The 15,876-nt window shown below is 41.1% G+C and overlaps 1 protein-coding gene across 1 annotated transcript; it reads left to right on the top strand.

Annotated features, from left to right (window-relative positions):
- The first annotated feature begins 3,161 nt into the window (after positions 1 to 3,161).
- LOC138627600 (NLR family CARD domain-containing protein 3-like) lies at positions 3,162 to 13,116 on the top strand. Its single transcript, XM_069710039.1, has 11 exons — positions 3,162 to 3,424; positions 3,543 to 3,598; positions 3,757 to 3,993; positions 5,530 to 7,405; positions 7,571 to 7,744; positions 7,867 to 8,034; positions 8,447 to 8,620; positions 9,447 to 9,620; positions 11,868 to 12,041; positions 12,145 to 12,194; positions 12,599 to 13,116. Exons 1-11 carry the CDS (start codon positions 3,162 to 3,164, stop codon positions 13,114 to 13,116), a joined length of 3,864 nt encoding a protein of 1,287 aa, XP_069566140.1.
- The last annotated feature ends 2,760 nt before the right edge of the window (positions 13,117 to 15,876 follow it).

Raw genomic sequence — 15,876 nt, 5'->3', positions numbered from 1 at the left:
GTTGATGATATATTTTGAAAATCGTTCGACTTTGTCCAAGGGTGTCGCCGTGGCGATGTCTGACGTTTTGCCGTGACACAGGAAGTTGATGTTTAGGGTTAAAGGATGCTTGAAACCTCATGAAACGTGGCACATACATCCGGCATGGTGAGATGATACATCTGATATGTGTTTTGCGAGTGGGCGTGGCCAAACGGCTCGCTAGCGCCCCCTAAACTTCAGCTACGGTACCTAGTTTGACCTACACGCGCCAACATTTTTGGATGTGTATCACATCAAGATGTACAAAAATTCTCTCGACATCATTACTTCAACTAAACAGGAAGTCTGCCATTTTTAATTTAGTCGCCATTTTGGGCAAATTGCACCTGTTGTATTTGAACGAACTCCTCCTACAGACTTTGACTACCGACCTTAAGTTTTGCACTGTCGCTAGCGCCCCCTAAACTGCAGCCCCGGCAACTAGTTTCACCTGCACGGACCAAATTCGTTGGACGTGTGTATCACACTGAGATGTACAAAAAAGTCTCTTGGCATCATGAATTTGTTTTTGTCGATCGGTGTGCCCGTGGCGTGGCGGCCATTTTGAGCGTCTCATCATGAAACTACAAGTGACTGTAACTTTTATGTACATATTCCGATCTTCCTCAAACATTACATCTTTGATAACAGTCCCCCCCACTCTCCCCCCGCCCCAACCTGATCTGCCGGCTCCCCACTGTGCATCGTGCAAGGGCCCGCATATCACTGCTTGCAGTTTTAATTTTGTGCTTGTGCTGCTGGTCAGCCACAGTTGGATATTATGCTGCGTATGAAGGAGTGGGAGTGCAGCTGTAAAGGGAGTCATTAGAAACACATTGAACGCCTGCTTCCAGCGTCAGCAGCACTCTGCGTGGATGTGTGTCTCCCCTCGGCCAGTGGGATCCAGTGGGGAGGCACAGCAGAGTGATGAGCCTCCTAAGACCATTTAAAAACACACACCCACATCCATCCTGACACACGCACAGACGCACACAGTGGCCTCATTAGAGTTGACGGTAGAGAAAGGGGAGCTTATGAAAAGAGGGTGAGGAGGAGTAGAAGGAGGAGGACGAGGAGGAGGAGGGGCGGGGGTGCAGATAGGATAAGCAGAGGTGGAGCAGAGAGAGTGATTCAGGACCAAATGCGTTCTTTAAAGTTAAAAGTGAAGTCCTGGCAGAACCTGCGTCCTTCAGTCCCTTTGCACCTGTAAAACGAATGACGTGTATGGACTGATACACCTTTTAGAAGTGTGGGCTTGAAAACACAGATCCTAATTATTTGTGCCTTTAACCTCTTGAAGTTTGTTTTAAATCAAGGATCAGAAGAGAACGCACTCCTTGAACCAGAGGTGTTTGAGCGTCTGAATAACAACAGAAGGACCGACTACTTTTGTGACACCAACTGGCAGTGAGTCAATGGTGTCACAGCAAAGTGTAAATATAGTAGTAAAATGACTTATTGTTGATCTACAGGATTCAGATACCACTCAGGCCACAGCATATCCCTTACAAGAAAAAACACATGAATTTCACATGCAAAAACTCATGTGAAATATTTTGCCGATGGGAAACGTGGTTTTGGAACATTTTTATGGTGTCATGTGTGAAGCTCCTGTAGATTCACGTGGAAACTTTTCTACATGTTTTTCCAAAGTTATCATGTTTTGCAACATGTGGTAAACATGTTTCATACATGTGATCACAGGTGTCCCATGGGGAAAACATGTGAAACTCGTGTAATTTCTGTAACCTTGGTCCTCACCACTGAGAAGAGATGCAGGCTGTCCTCATTATTGCTTGTACTTCCTGTGGACATGGGTGGAATATTTATTGTCAAAGAGACTTTGGACCACATCTGAACAAGGTGAACATTCTGCACTTTAGATAAGGAGGTTGCAACACCAGTAGTTTATGAATAGTATATGCACAAATCATTTATAAGAGATAAGGCTAAACCTGAAACTGGGTACACTTTGGATGAGCAGCTATAACACATGTTGTAAGTGAATGATGACAGGTTCTGCGATCTTCCATATAATTTATAAAATGAGTGGAACCCAGATTAACCTATTCTTGGTCAACATAAATCTACCCTTATTGGTTTTACTTTCCAATGGGGTTAATCTTGTAAAAAAAACAATTGCCTGCACCACTGATAATTTACTGGACTGTAGGCGTGTCACAGTACAATGTTGAAAACCTGCACAATTATTTTTCAAATATTTTATACATGTACTTCTTAGATTAAGTTGACATTTATATCTTAACTCTGAAAACAAATATTCATCTTCACATCCAATGCAGTTTAATATTGATGAAAAGGTTAAATGGGGTTAAAATACCATTTACAGGTTTGTAAATCCATGATCAGATAATGCATGATTTTTGTGTTTCTAATAAGGTATTTGGAACAAAACTTAATCCACACAACCAAATGATATATATGATATATATGTCCTTTCACTATTTAGAGGGCTGTGACACTGTAGCTACTGCATACATAGACCATACACCACACTTATAGTATGTCCAATCTAAGAGACAAAAAAACATATCACAAAATGCAGGCCAGTTCAGTCAGCTTTTAGCACATTCTTAACTATATTTATTATTAAGTATAATTGCCAAAAAGTCTCAACTTGGTCCGCCCACAAAACGCTGACAGTACATCCTCTCTGATAAAAATGAAAGTACATTCACAGTCACATTGACACGTTGAATTCCTCTACAGGCATTACAAAATGCAACACGCTCTCCTTTACTGCTGCAGCTTGTTACAGGACATCAGACAAAAAGGTAAGGAAGTAGTCCAGTCAGATATCTTACGTAGTGAAAGGTGTTTTAGAGTTGGAAAAAAATATAAATACATTTAAACTAATCTTAAACTGAAACATTCCTGACAAGTGATGTGTATACTATTACTTTTGAAGACGAAATAGATAGATAGTTACTTTATTATTATTTTTGTATTTAATTTAATTTAAGGTCCTCACTACAGACTGAAGTAACAGCAAGTTTGGCTGTTATGAGGACAACAATAAGAAAGTGGAATATGGTGCAAGTGTTTGTGAAACAAACAATTTTGACATTTAAATTCTTTCCAAATGACAGTCACTGAACTGTTGTTGAAGAACTAGCATCATGGGGAACCAATGCTCTTCACATGGCAGGAGTAAAATAGAGGAAGGCAACGAATCTGACCTAAAGAAAGAGAAAGAAAACGTTCCTTTCTTCAAGAGGAAGTTATCTCTGCAGGAAGTTGAGGGGATAACTGTGATGAAGACAGCAAAGGAGAAGACTTTAAGCAGGGAAGCAGCAGAAGCTTCCTCTGAACAAAACAGCTGTGGTGAGAAGAGCAGTGCTCTGAAACATGAGTGCATTAGTGCTCAAGTTAGCAGCCAAAGGTGAGACTTTCTATATTTCTCTATTGACATACATATTTATTGTACATAAAGATATGAAAATACTGTGATACATATAAACCAAAATAAAAATAGTAATAGCGTTTTTGTCTTTTGTCAGTCTGAGCCTCTCCGAAGACTCTGATCCTGCTTTATACAGAGATACAGAAGAGAAAGGTGAGTTAAAGTTAATAATCTCAGGAGCAAAAGCTATCTTGATTTCAGTTGGTCATAAAATACCAGTCACAAGAGGCCTTTCATTCTACTGGACCCAAATACATATCCAAATATTATGCATGTTATAATGCCACAATGACTTTGTTTTCTTTTTCAAGAAGCTAAATGGGTAGGCGACAACAGGGCTGAGCTCATTCAGAGCGTCACCTCAGTGATGCCAATAGCAGATAAAATGCTACAGCAACAAGTAATCCATAAAGAGATGTACAGCAAAATCAAGAACACCCTGACGAGTGAGGATCAGATGAGGCATCTCTACGAGGCAATCACATGTACAAAAGCCAAATCTGCTTTCTTCAGGATCCTCCAAGAAATCCAGCCAGCGACATGTCAAAGTATGTGGGGTCTTTAAGATAAGTTAACAGATGTTGTGGTCATGGTTGAAAATGTAGTGATAACATAATGCTTATACAAATTGGTGCATAGACTGGTGCTCAAATATGCAAATACCATCAACCTACGCATTTCTTGTGTATTTATTTGGACTTTGTTGCAATTCTACAACCCCATTCCCCCCAAAAAATTGGGACACTGTATAAAATGTAAATAAAAACACAATTTGATTTGAAAATCTTTTAAACCCATATTTTATAAAATAAAATAGACCGAAAACAAATCAAATGTTGAAACTAAGAAATGTTATAGTTTTATTAAAAATATATGCTTATTTTGATAACAGGTGATTGGGCAAATCATGTAACAATCTAAGAATAATGTTCCTCAAAGTAAAATTGCAAAGAATTTGGGGATTTCATCATCCACAGTACATAATATCAGAAAAAAATTCAGAGAATCCAGAGGCAGAAAACCAATAATGGTTGGCCGTGATCTTGGGACCTCAGGAGGCACTGTATTAAAAACAGACTTATATCTCTAGTGGAAATCAGTGCATGGACTCAGGAACACTTCTGAAAACCTTTATCTGTAAACACAGTTCATCACTGCATCCACAAATGCAGGTTTGATGTAAAGAAGAAAATATATATAAATACAATACAGAAACGCTGCCACCTTCTCTGGGCCTGAGCTCATTTAAGATTGACTGAGGCAAAGTAGAAAATGTCCTGTGGTCTGACGAATCACAATTTTCAATTCTTTTTGAAAATCAGGGACGCTGCATCCTCTGGGATGAAGTGTTATGAGGGTGCATTAATGCACATGGCAAGGTTAGCTTGCACATCTATTAAGGCCCCATTATTGCTGAACGATAAATAAAGGTTTTGCTTATTGCTCCTTGCTTATTTCAGCCAGACAATGCCAAACTGCATTCTGCACATTTTACAACAGCATGGCTCCATAGTAGAAGAGTCTGGATGCTAAACTGGCCTTCCTGCAGTCCACACCTGTTGACCCATTACAAACATTTGGTACATCATGAAACGAAAAATACGACAGAGGAGACCCGATACTGTTGAGAAGCTGAAATCCTATATCAGGCAAGAACGGGATAGCATTTCACTTTAAAAACTCCAGCAAATGGTATTTCCAGTACCCAAACATTTACTACCCAAACTTGTTAAAAGAAGTGGCAATGCATTACAGTGGTAAACATGCCCCTGTCCCAACTTTTTTGAAATATGTTGCTGCCATCAAATTCAATGTGAACATATCATTTTCATAAAACCAAATTAAAATTGGTCAGTTTTAACATTTGATTGTTTGATGATGTCTTTTGTCTATTTTCAATTAACTACGGGATTACATGATTTGCAGATCATCACATTCTGTTTTTAATGAAATTTTACACAATGTCCCAACTTTTTTGGAAACGGTAATACCTTAACATGCCCGACTTGGTTGAAAATATTGAAAATTTAAGAAACTGAATGGATTATGGTTTAAGATCGATGTTTTTACCTCTTTCCCTACAGCAGAAGATGACATCAAAGAGGCCATCAAAAAGAACAAAGAATTTCTGAGGAACAAGTGTATATGGGAGTTTGAAATAGATTATAAGGATGAGAAACAATTGGACAAAATTTACACAGAGCTTCACATCATACAAGGAGAGAGTGACTGTGTCAATACCCAACATGAGATCTGGGAGATGAGAAATAAGGCTAAGAATCAAACAGACGAGTCCGCTAAAATCAACTGCAACGATATCTTTAAAAAGATGCCAGAAGACATTGCGTTATCTGGGCGAGACAAAAGGGAAGTGAGAGCAATTAGAACTGTAATGACAAAGGGAATTGCTGGCATTGGAAAAACGGTCTCTGTGAAGAAGTTCATTCTTGACTGGGCAGATGGGAGAGCCAATCAGGACTTGGATTTCATCTTCATGTTTCCGTTCAGGGAGCTAAATCTGGTCTTCGATGATCTGTTCAGCCTTGAGACACTTGTGAAAGAATTTCACCCACAGCTTAAAAACATAGCAGTTGCAAAGATATTTGCTAATCACAAGGTTTTGTTCATTTTTGATGGTCTCGATGAAAGCAAACTTCAACTGGATTTCAAAAACACCAACAGATTGTCAAACGCAGAGAAGGAATCCTCGGTGGACACTCTGGTGACCAACCTCATCAGGGAACATCTTCTTCCATCTGCACTTGTCTGGATAACCTCAAGACCAGGAGCAGTTCAGCGCATCCCTCGTGAGTATGTCTACCAGTGGACGGAGGTCAGAGGATTTGATGATCCTCAAAAAATACTATACTTCAGGAAGAGAGTCGAGGACAAAGCGGTTGCTGAAAGGATTATTAGCCACATTACAACGTCAAGGAGCTTACACATCATGTGTCACATACCCATCTTCTGTTGGATTGCGGCAAAAGTTCTTGCGTATTTGATGCTAAAATTGGGCAGCAGTCAAGATGAAAACATAAAGATACCTTCAACTCTCACTGAGATGTACACACACTTCCTTCTTTTTCAAATGAGGGTAACCACTAAAAAATATGAAGACCAGGACGACTCGGACACAGCAGAGATCTTCAAGTCAAATGAAGAATTCATTTTAAAATTAGGCAGAATGGCATTTGAACAACTGGAAAAAGGCAACATCATATTTACTAGCGATGATCTGAAAAAGTATGGCATCGACAAAGGCAAAGTTGGAGTTCACTGTGGGTTGTGTACAGCAATACTCAAAGGAGAGAGCGTGTTCAACACAAAGAAGCTTTACTGCTTTGTGCATCTGACAGTTCAGGAGTATTTTGCTGCTCTTTATGTGTACCACAGTTTTGCAAGTAAAAGAATAGATTCTCAAAGCCTCAAGGATTACTTGCTGAAAGGGTCACAGGAAGAGCTTGAGTCCATCTTGAATGCAGATCCAGTTGATCTACCCCTAAATGAGCTGATGGAAATTGCAATGGCAAATTCAACTCTGAGAAAGACAGGAGAATTGGACATGTTCCTCAGGTTCCTTGTCGGCATGTCTCTGCAGTCAACACAAAAACTGCTTCAAGGCCTGATTTGGCAGACGGAGGAACACTCTGGGGTTGTGGAGAAAATTAGGACAAGTCTAATAGAATTGGATTTACTTGACTGCTCACCTGAAAGATGTCTCAACCTTATCCACTGCCTGATCGAACTGAAAGACAGTTCCCTACATGATAGTGTGCGGCAGTATCTGAAACCAAATCATGGTCCAGAAAAACAGCTCTCCCCTGTTCAGTGCTCAGCTCTGGCTGACTCAATTCTAATGTCAAATACACCTCTGGATGAATTCAACATGAAAAAATACAGACCGTCAGCCAAAGGTATTTTTAGGCTTGTCCCGGCTGTGAGGAACAGCAGAAGCGTGAGGTGAGTTGATGAAAGTGTAGTAGTTCTCTATTGCATGAAATCACTTTATCACCTATTTTTTTGCAGTTTCTACAGCACAAGTTATAATTTATCTGCATGGATAGTGGCAAATGAGTTGTACAACTTCTTTTGATGTTGATGACTTGTCTTTTATCATTTCTGCAGGATCTCAGGCGTGGATCTCGAGACTTGGCATTGTGAAACAATCTCTTCTGCTCTTCAAATGCCAGACTCTGTGCTCACTGAACTGCACCTTACAAATTGTGCCATCACTGATACAAGTATCGAGATTTTGAGTGATGGACTGTTGAACTCCAAGTGTAAACTAGAAGCTCTCAGGTTCGTAAAGCTATTATTTTGAATGAGACTCTTTTGTTCTTTTTTCCTTCTTGTTCGGACTTTATACACTCTAATCATGTGACTTTATTATTTTTTTTTATCATTGTTGTCTTTGTTTGCAGTCTCTTCGTTTATGGACACACATATACAGCATGCGAAAAGTTGACACCTGCTATCATATCAGTCATCTCAAATCTAAGAGAACTGGAGCTGAGTGGGAACCTACTAGGGGGCTTATTACAGCACGTGCTCTCTGTTGGACTCAGCGGCCCTAAATTGAAGAAGCTCAGGTCAGTTTCAAATATGTTATTCCCCAACAGCAGGTTTCAATTGGTATTAAAAAGCTCTACATCTGATTTTGTGGCCGTGTCATGTGGAATGTTTTACGTAGACTAATTCACAATCATAGCAAATTTGATTAAATATACTGATAATACAGGCAGTACAGTTGTCATTGGCATATGGTGTTAAAGCTAATTACTGAAAACAATATTTACCATTTTTACACTGAATTAAATTATATTTTTGCAGCTTAAAATTTCCCTCTGTACACCCCAGTCTACATATTTTATGGAGCCACTTGCTGCGGTCAGCTCTGTCTTTTGAATCACAAGACAGTTTGATAGAACTGGAGGGTATGCTCTACTTACATATAGATTCATAATTTAATGCAATTTTTTCCTCTTTGTCATCCTCCAAAAGGCTGAACCGAAATTTAAACACTACAGAAATCTGTGAGGAGTTAGTGACAGCACTCAAGTCCACTTCAGGTTATCTGCGAGAGCTTGAACTGAGTTCCACCAATTTAAAAGACTCAGAAATGGAGATCCTCTCAACTGGGCTGATGAGCACAAACTGTACACTGGAGGTACTCAGGTAAGTCTCAATTACAATTGCAAAACGATTTAAAATAGAAGAAGATCCCACAATAAATATTAGGTATGCTAATAGGCAAAATTACACCGGACAGGGTTAATTTCTTCAAACTGTGAATTTAAACATATACAGCAGGGAACCTTTGACTCCACCTTCTGCCAGTGAGAGTAATTACAAAAATCCTGTTGACACATGCTTATGTCTTAGACTCTGTCATAGTACTACATCTACTACTAAATCACCAGTATTAGAATTTGAACCATTTGGTCTTAACATTTGAAAAGTCTAGAATAGGATTGAATTCTGTTATCTCCATCCAAATCAGCAAAGGGCTAAACCTGAATTTATCCATCTTAGGCAGCAGAAGCTCAAGCATGCTTTCATTCGGGAATGTCTGACCGACACCAGATTTTGATTCAACCTTTATTTATACTTGAGAAATCATTGAGGGTGACCCTCATTTATAATGACATTGAGTCAATTACAGAGCATAGAAAAAACAAACAATGGCAGTAATCACAGCAATAACACAAGCTGACAGAGATAAGATTGTACCACAATTTAGCATAGATAATCATTTAACTGTCAGATTAGGGAAGATTTAAAAAGTTAGAGGAGATTTACCTGGTTAAAGGGTTAATCTGAATTGTGTGAACGTTTATGGCAGGGGTTTGAATGTAACAGACCTTTTGTATAAGGTCTTGCACAATAGTTCAATTTAAAATCCAAACAAATAATGAACATCTATGCTTTTTATTTGTAAATTTTTTTTTAAATGATCTAAATAATGTAAAGATATTATTATATTCCATCATTTGTCACTCAGTCTCAGTCACAACAGACTCACAGAAAAAGGTTGTGAGATGCTGACCTCAGCACTCACCTCTGGACCTTCCAGTCTGAAAGAGCTGGACCTGAGCTACAATGACCTGCAGGACTCAGGAGTGATGGCGCTGTGTAACGCACTGAGGAGCCCACACTGTGGTTTGAAAAGACTAAGGTCAGTCTAACAAATAGCTCGAAATCCCTTTTACTTAACAAAATGCTCACCATATGTACATATATCAAGATTTAGTCTCTTGTAATACAACAAAAGCCTTACTCTTTAATACAATGGCATTTCATGGACAGGATTTGGTCCAACTTTTAAAAACTGTTTTAGCGAGGTGTTGATTTCCAACCGGTGTAGGGGTTTGAGTGACTCACTGATCCTGGGAGCTATGTTGTTTGGGGCATCAGCCCCAGGTAGGGTCTCCCAAGGCAAACTGGTCTCAGGTGAGAGCCCAGACAAAGAGCGGCTCACACAGACCCCGATGAACAGCAGCCCATGGACTGAAGCCACCTCGCCCAGATCAGGGAAACCGGGGTACCCTCCCGGAGCCAGACCCAGGAGGGGAGCTCACCGGCGAGCGTCTGGTGGCTGGGCCTTTGCCCATGGGGCCCGGTCGGGCTCAGCCCGAAGAAGCATCGTGGAGCCGCCACCCTGTGGACCCACCACCTGCAGGGACAAGCATCGTGGTCGGGTGCATTGCATACCGGGCGGCAGGCCGGGCTGGGGGCCCGGGCGAACCAATCGCCGGTAGCACAGACTAGCTCTAGGGACGTGGAACATCACCTCGCTAGCGGGGAAAGAGCCGGAGCTGGTGCAGGAGGTGGAGTGGTACCAGCTAGATATAGTTGGGCTCACCTCCACGCACAGCACTGGCTGTGGAACCAAGCTCCTGGAGAGGGGATGGACTTTATCCTTTTCTGGAGTTGCCCAAGGTGAGAGGCGCCAGGCGGGAGTGGGGATACTCACGAGCCCCCGGCTGAGCGCCGATGTGTTGGAGTTCTCCCCGGAGAACGAGAGGGTCGCCTCCATGCGCCTCCGGGTTGCAGGGAAGAAGACTCTGACTGTTGTTTGTGCTTATGCACCAAACGGCAGCTCAGACTATCTGGCCTTTTTGGAGGTGGTGGGGGGAGTCCTGGAAAGGGCGCCGCCTGCTGACTCCATAGTTCTCCTGGGGGACTTCAACGCTCATGTGGGCAACGATGGAAAAACCTGGCAGATTCAAGAGGAGCAGTGTGGATTCCGTCCTCGTCGTGGAACAGTGGACCAGCTCTTTACCCTCGCAAGACTACTGCAAGGGGCCTGGGAGTTTCCCCATCCAGTCTACATGTGCTTTGTGGACTTGGAGAAGGCTTTCTACTGGGTCCCCTGGGGGATTTTGTGGGGGGTGCTGCAGGAGTACGGGGTGCCGGACCCATTGCAACGGGCCATCCGGGCTCTGTACAACCGCAGTAGGAGCTGTGTTCATATTCTTGGCAATAAGTCAGACTCGTTCCTGGTGGGTGTTGGCCTCCTTTGTCACCGATCCTGTTTGTGACCTTCATGAACAGGATATCAAGGCGCAGCCGGGGGGAGGAGCATGTCGGGTTCGGGGGTCTCCGGATCGCATCTCTGCTGTTTGCAGACGATGTGGTCCTGTTGGCCTCTTCGGACCGCGACCTCCAGCACTCACTGGGGCGGTTTGCAGCCGAGTGTGAAGCGGTGGGGATGAGGGTTAGCACCTCTAAATCTGAGGCCATGGTTCTCTGCCGGAAACCGGTGGATTGCTCCCTCCAGGTGGGGACGGATTGCCTTCCTCAAGCGAATGAGTTTAAGTATCTCGGGGTCTTGTTCACGAGTGAGGGGAGGATGGAGCGGGAGATCGACTGCCGGATCGGTGCGGCTGCAGCAGTACAACATGTGCTGCACCAGACTGTGTTGGCGAAAAGGGAGCTGAGCTGGAAGGCGAAGCTCTCAGTTTACCGGGTGATCTACGTTCCGACCCTCACCTATGGTCACGAAGTCTGGGTCGTGACCAAAAGAACGAGGTCACGGCTAAAAGCGGCCGAAATGAGTTTCCTCCGTAGGGTGGCCGGGCTTAGCCTTAGGGAGGGTAAGGAGCTCGGACATCAGGAGGGAACTTGGAGTTGAGTAGCTACTCCTTCGTGTAATGACTCCTCATTTTGGAGGCTGTGGTGCAGTTAAATTGCATATCAAGTTTTATTGTATGCATTAATGTTAGCATTATCCTTTGAGAATGCCTGTTTCTGCCTCATTCTACCAAAGGGTCAACTTGTGTGGTTTATGGTGCTACAAGTCCAAGGGGGAGCCTGATAAATGACAAATCAAATGGGGCTCAGGCCATGTTAGCTAGGGGAAATTGGTGCTGATAAGGGCATCGACCACACTGCTGAAATGCCAGCTGTTTGATTTCTTTAGGCTGTCGTTGTGTAAAGTGACAGGAGATGGATGTTCTTCTCTGGCATCGGCTCTGAGGTCTGACCGCTGCAGCCTCGGGGAGCTGGACCTCAGCTTTAATCACCTCACAGATCAAGGAGTCAAGCTGCTGACTGAAATACAGAAGGATTCACGCTGCAGTCTGCAATATCTCAAGTATGCTCAAATCGGCTGTTTGAAAGACACTTTTATATTTCATAATTTTTCCAAGATGAATTTGCAAGATTCCCTTCATTTTATTGTATTTCTTTACCACCAGTGTGGACCACAATGAAGAATGCTGGGTCAACCTGAAGCTACTGAGACAGTGTAAGAATATAATTATAATTAAATAACAACAGTTATGCATATGTCATTACCACAACAACCCTTGTATATAGGTTGGTGATGACTGGACACACCAAATCCGTGCCGCTCACTTGCAAATAACAGTTCTGACATTCTGTCCTGAAAATCTGACTTGGGGAATACATCTGGTTTGCCTGCACTCTGAACAAAGCCAATTTCATAGTGGTTGGTGATTTGTTGGATTTACAGCATTTAACTATAAACAAGTATCACACCTGAAACAACAATGAAATCAAATGTTCACAAACTAAACTTGAATAGCATGTCGAATGTGTAGTTGGAGTTATTGGGTAAAATCCCTCAAAAATAAGTAAGCCAGCTTTTGTTTTAGGTTTGATGACATGTTTCTTCTGTCCTGATTGCAGATGCTTGTGATCTCACACTGGACCCCAACACAGCAGGCAGGACTGTCCTTTTGACTAAGAACAACAAAATGGCAGAATTTGTAAGAGAGAAGCAACCATATCCTGATCATCTGGAGAGGTTTGATGTCTGTCAGGTGATGTGTGAAGAGGGTCTGACAGGCCGCCATTACTGGGAGGTTGAGGGCTTTTCAGCTGACATTGGAGTGGCGTACAAAAGCATTGACAGGGCGGGAGACTGCTCAAGTGATTTTTCTTTGAGAGGAAATGAAAATTCTTGGTGCTGGAGTCTTTATGGTGATTTTTATCATAACGGTTCCTGTCTAGGGTTTCAGGACAGTTATACATACAGAGGCGTCACGGGAGTGTATCTGGACTGGCCGGCAGGTATTTTGTCCTTTTTTAAAGTCTTTCCTGATACAGTGACCCACCTGTATACTGTCCGTACAACTTTCATTGAACCACTCCATCCTGCTTTCAGTCTGCATGATGGATCAGTTTACCTCTGTGAAATAAATTGACTGAAAACCTTGCACAATATGAAAACAAAAGAAAATGAAAATTCAGCAGCAAAGAGTGCAAGTGCCTACAAGAATGTAAATAAATAATAAAGAAGGATAAAGTAATGAAGAACCCTTTTAGAAGAAAGGTGAATCATCTTCAGGAAACTCAAAAAAGTCCAGTTTCCTTTGAATAACACCAGAGTACATGTGTGAGAATCAGAAGAGCACAAAGGTTGACCCGAACTGTGAGTGCACTGTACAACATCAAGAGTATGCATTTATCGATTAAGGAAATGCACGTAAACTTAATTTAAAAACTTTTGTTTGACTGGCAGAGTAACAACCAACAACAAGCAGTTATATTTATTAAATCACAATCTTTAAAAAGTCTTTTATTAAACTGTAAGTTATATTTTTTAGAGTTGCACTATGTTTAATGTTTTGTTGATTTATTCTTTTTTCTGACAATATCTGTATGTTTATTTTCTGTTTTTTTTTTCCCCCATGTAAAATGCTTTGTTGCATTGCTTTGAAAGAGGCTATATACATAAAACTATTATTCTTACTATAATAACTAAACAGCTGCAGCCCAGAGAGTCAGGTTTACTTTGCAGCAGTTGGGGAGAGGGGATCCTGGGTGAATAATCTCTTGAAACTACAAATGACTCGATACAAACATTCTCCAATAATGGAGTTGGGAGTCATAAGAAGTACAAACTGTCAGAAACTATAATTTCATACTTTTTGTTTTATATATATCCCTTAGTTAATTCCTCCCACAGTGTATGACTAAAATTTTTAAAAAAGTGAGTGAACTGAAACAGATTTAATTAGGACATACATGCTAGTCCTCATGCCTCCTCTCAGTTCTCTTCTTGTCTTCTTTTATTTATTTTTTTATCTGAAATGCCTGAATTTAATATTCTGCACCTTTGCAGCTTGAATTTGATTTTTGATCATCTTGACAAGTCAGCTAATAGAAAATAGTAAAATGACATATTCCGGCCATGTATGAAATTAATTTTGATCTCCTGACACCCGATATCTGATATTGAGTTAAAATGTTTAGTGAAACAGAGGTGTCTGTGTAAATAAATACCTTGTAAGTTCTGAAGGCTGCCATGTTTCCAAGAGTTGTGTGAATATGTGTGTTTAACTGCACGCGTGTGAGTTTTTAAGTCTAATTTTAAGTCCTTTGCTTATTGTAGCAGATAATAAACTGCTATAAATCTTAAACTGGGCTGCTGGCCCGTCTTTGGTGTGGGGAGTAGCAAACTGTGTTATTTCTTATCTTCCCCTCGACCGGGATATAACAAGATGGTGATGAAAAAAGGATGTTGCTAGTTTGAAATCCTCCAAAATCAAGGACTGAATAGATATAAACACTGTAAAAAATAAAGACAATAATAGCAATGCCTTGCTTTTTTGACACCATCCATACAGAATATAAAATGACCTTAATAACCAGAAAGGCATGTTTGAATATTTTTTCAGATAATAGTGAAAAATGAAGGTGGCCTTCAACAGCCCATGCATGCATCTGTGCTGTGCTGTGCTCAGGGACGTTGTATTTTCTGCAGTAAGTATTCTTCACAGTGGTAGAAACATTTACTCAAGTAAATTTGGGATTTCCATTTGATACTACTTTAAACTACCCCTCACATTTATCTGCTGTCCCTGTTTATAAAACTGGATATAAAGTAGTTCAAACAAGCTCCACCTGCAGCAGCTACAACACTAACATGTTGCTTACACACTGATGCTTCACTATTAAAAATCAACATATATAATATTATATCAGTCAGAAAGGACCAAACCAGGACTTTTGATTTAATGCTCCAAGTACATTTTGCTGCTCATACTTATGTACTTTTTTACTTAAGTAATATTTTTCATGCAGGAATTTTAATTATAATGGAGTAGTTTTACATTGCTGTATTGGTACTGTTACTCAAAGATCTGAATACTTTTTCCAAAACTAATTCTTATCCTATATTATATTGTGTTCCTGTAACATCCAGGTTGTGAGGATATATGGTCTTTTAGGCAAATTGCATTGGACTTGACTGGAGAAACACTTGCAGCAGAGTCAGTCCATAAAACAAATCAAATCCACATTGGAAATACATAAAGGTTATGAAAAAAGGTTATGATAGGTACTATAGTACAAATGTTAGAGCTGTGGAGACAGATAAAAAGAGCAATTAAAATAAGTTGAAAATCATACTGGGAGGATTAATGATAATAAAGAGGTTGGCCCTCTCCAGACTGGTATTGATATTGTTCAGATATGTCACTCCCACCAAATGAGCAGACTGGAAACCAGCTGACACTATGTGCTATCTAGCTATTGAACATAAACTCAACAGATACAGGACATAACTGAAGGATGAATCAGATTAATTCTTCATATCTTGGCCACTGGTCAGTGTGATTTCATCACTCATGTTGTTTCCATTTCATCTGTGCCTCACCACTTTCTCCCATCCTTAAGTAAAACACAAATGGCAAAGTAAGAGATAAAATGTCTGATTTGTGGCCATTTATATGTTCCTGCTTTAGCTCAGGCGGAGCAAATGGTGTGTGTGATGGTGGGTCGGAGGGTGGTAGCTGTCGCTTTCAAACTTGGTTTGACAACATTAAAGCAGTGTGTGCAGCCTCCTGTCCACTCTGGGACACACATGGGGATTGTCCCGTCTGCTGTTTGCTTTGTCACCTTACGTTTCTCCCCCGGTAGTAGTAGCAGCCTTGTTAGCATAACTCACTCTGAGGTGGACT

The sequence above is a fragment of the Brachyistius frenatus genome, unplaced genomic scaffold, assembly GCF_029030835.1.
Source record: "Brachyistius frenatus isolate BFR_SWC_R1_liver_20210118 unplaced genomic scaffold, ASM2903083v1 Contig_88, whole genome shotgun sequence".
NCBI lineage: Eukaryota > Metazoa > Chordata > Actinopteri > Embiotocidae > Brachyistius > Brachyistius frenatus.
The sequence above is the reverse complement of the archived record's forward strand: the minus strand, read 5'-3'. Positions and strand labels throughout refer to the sequence as shown.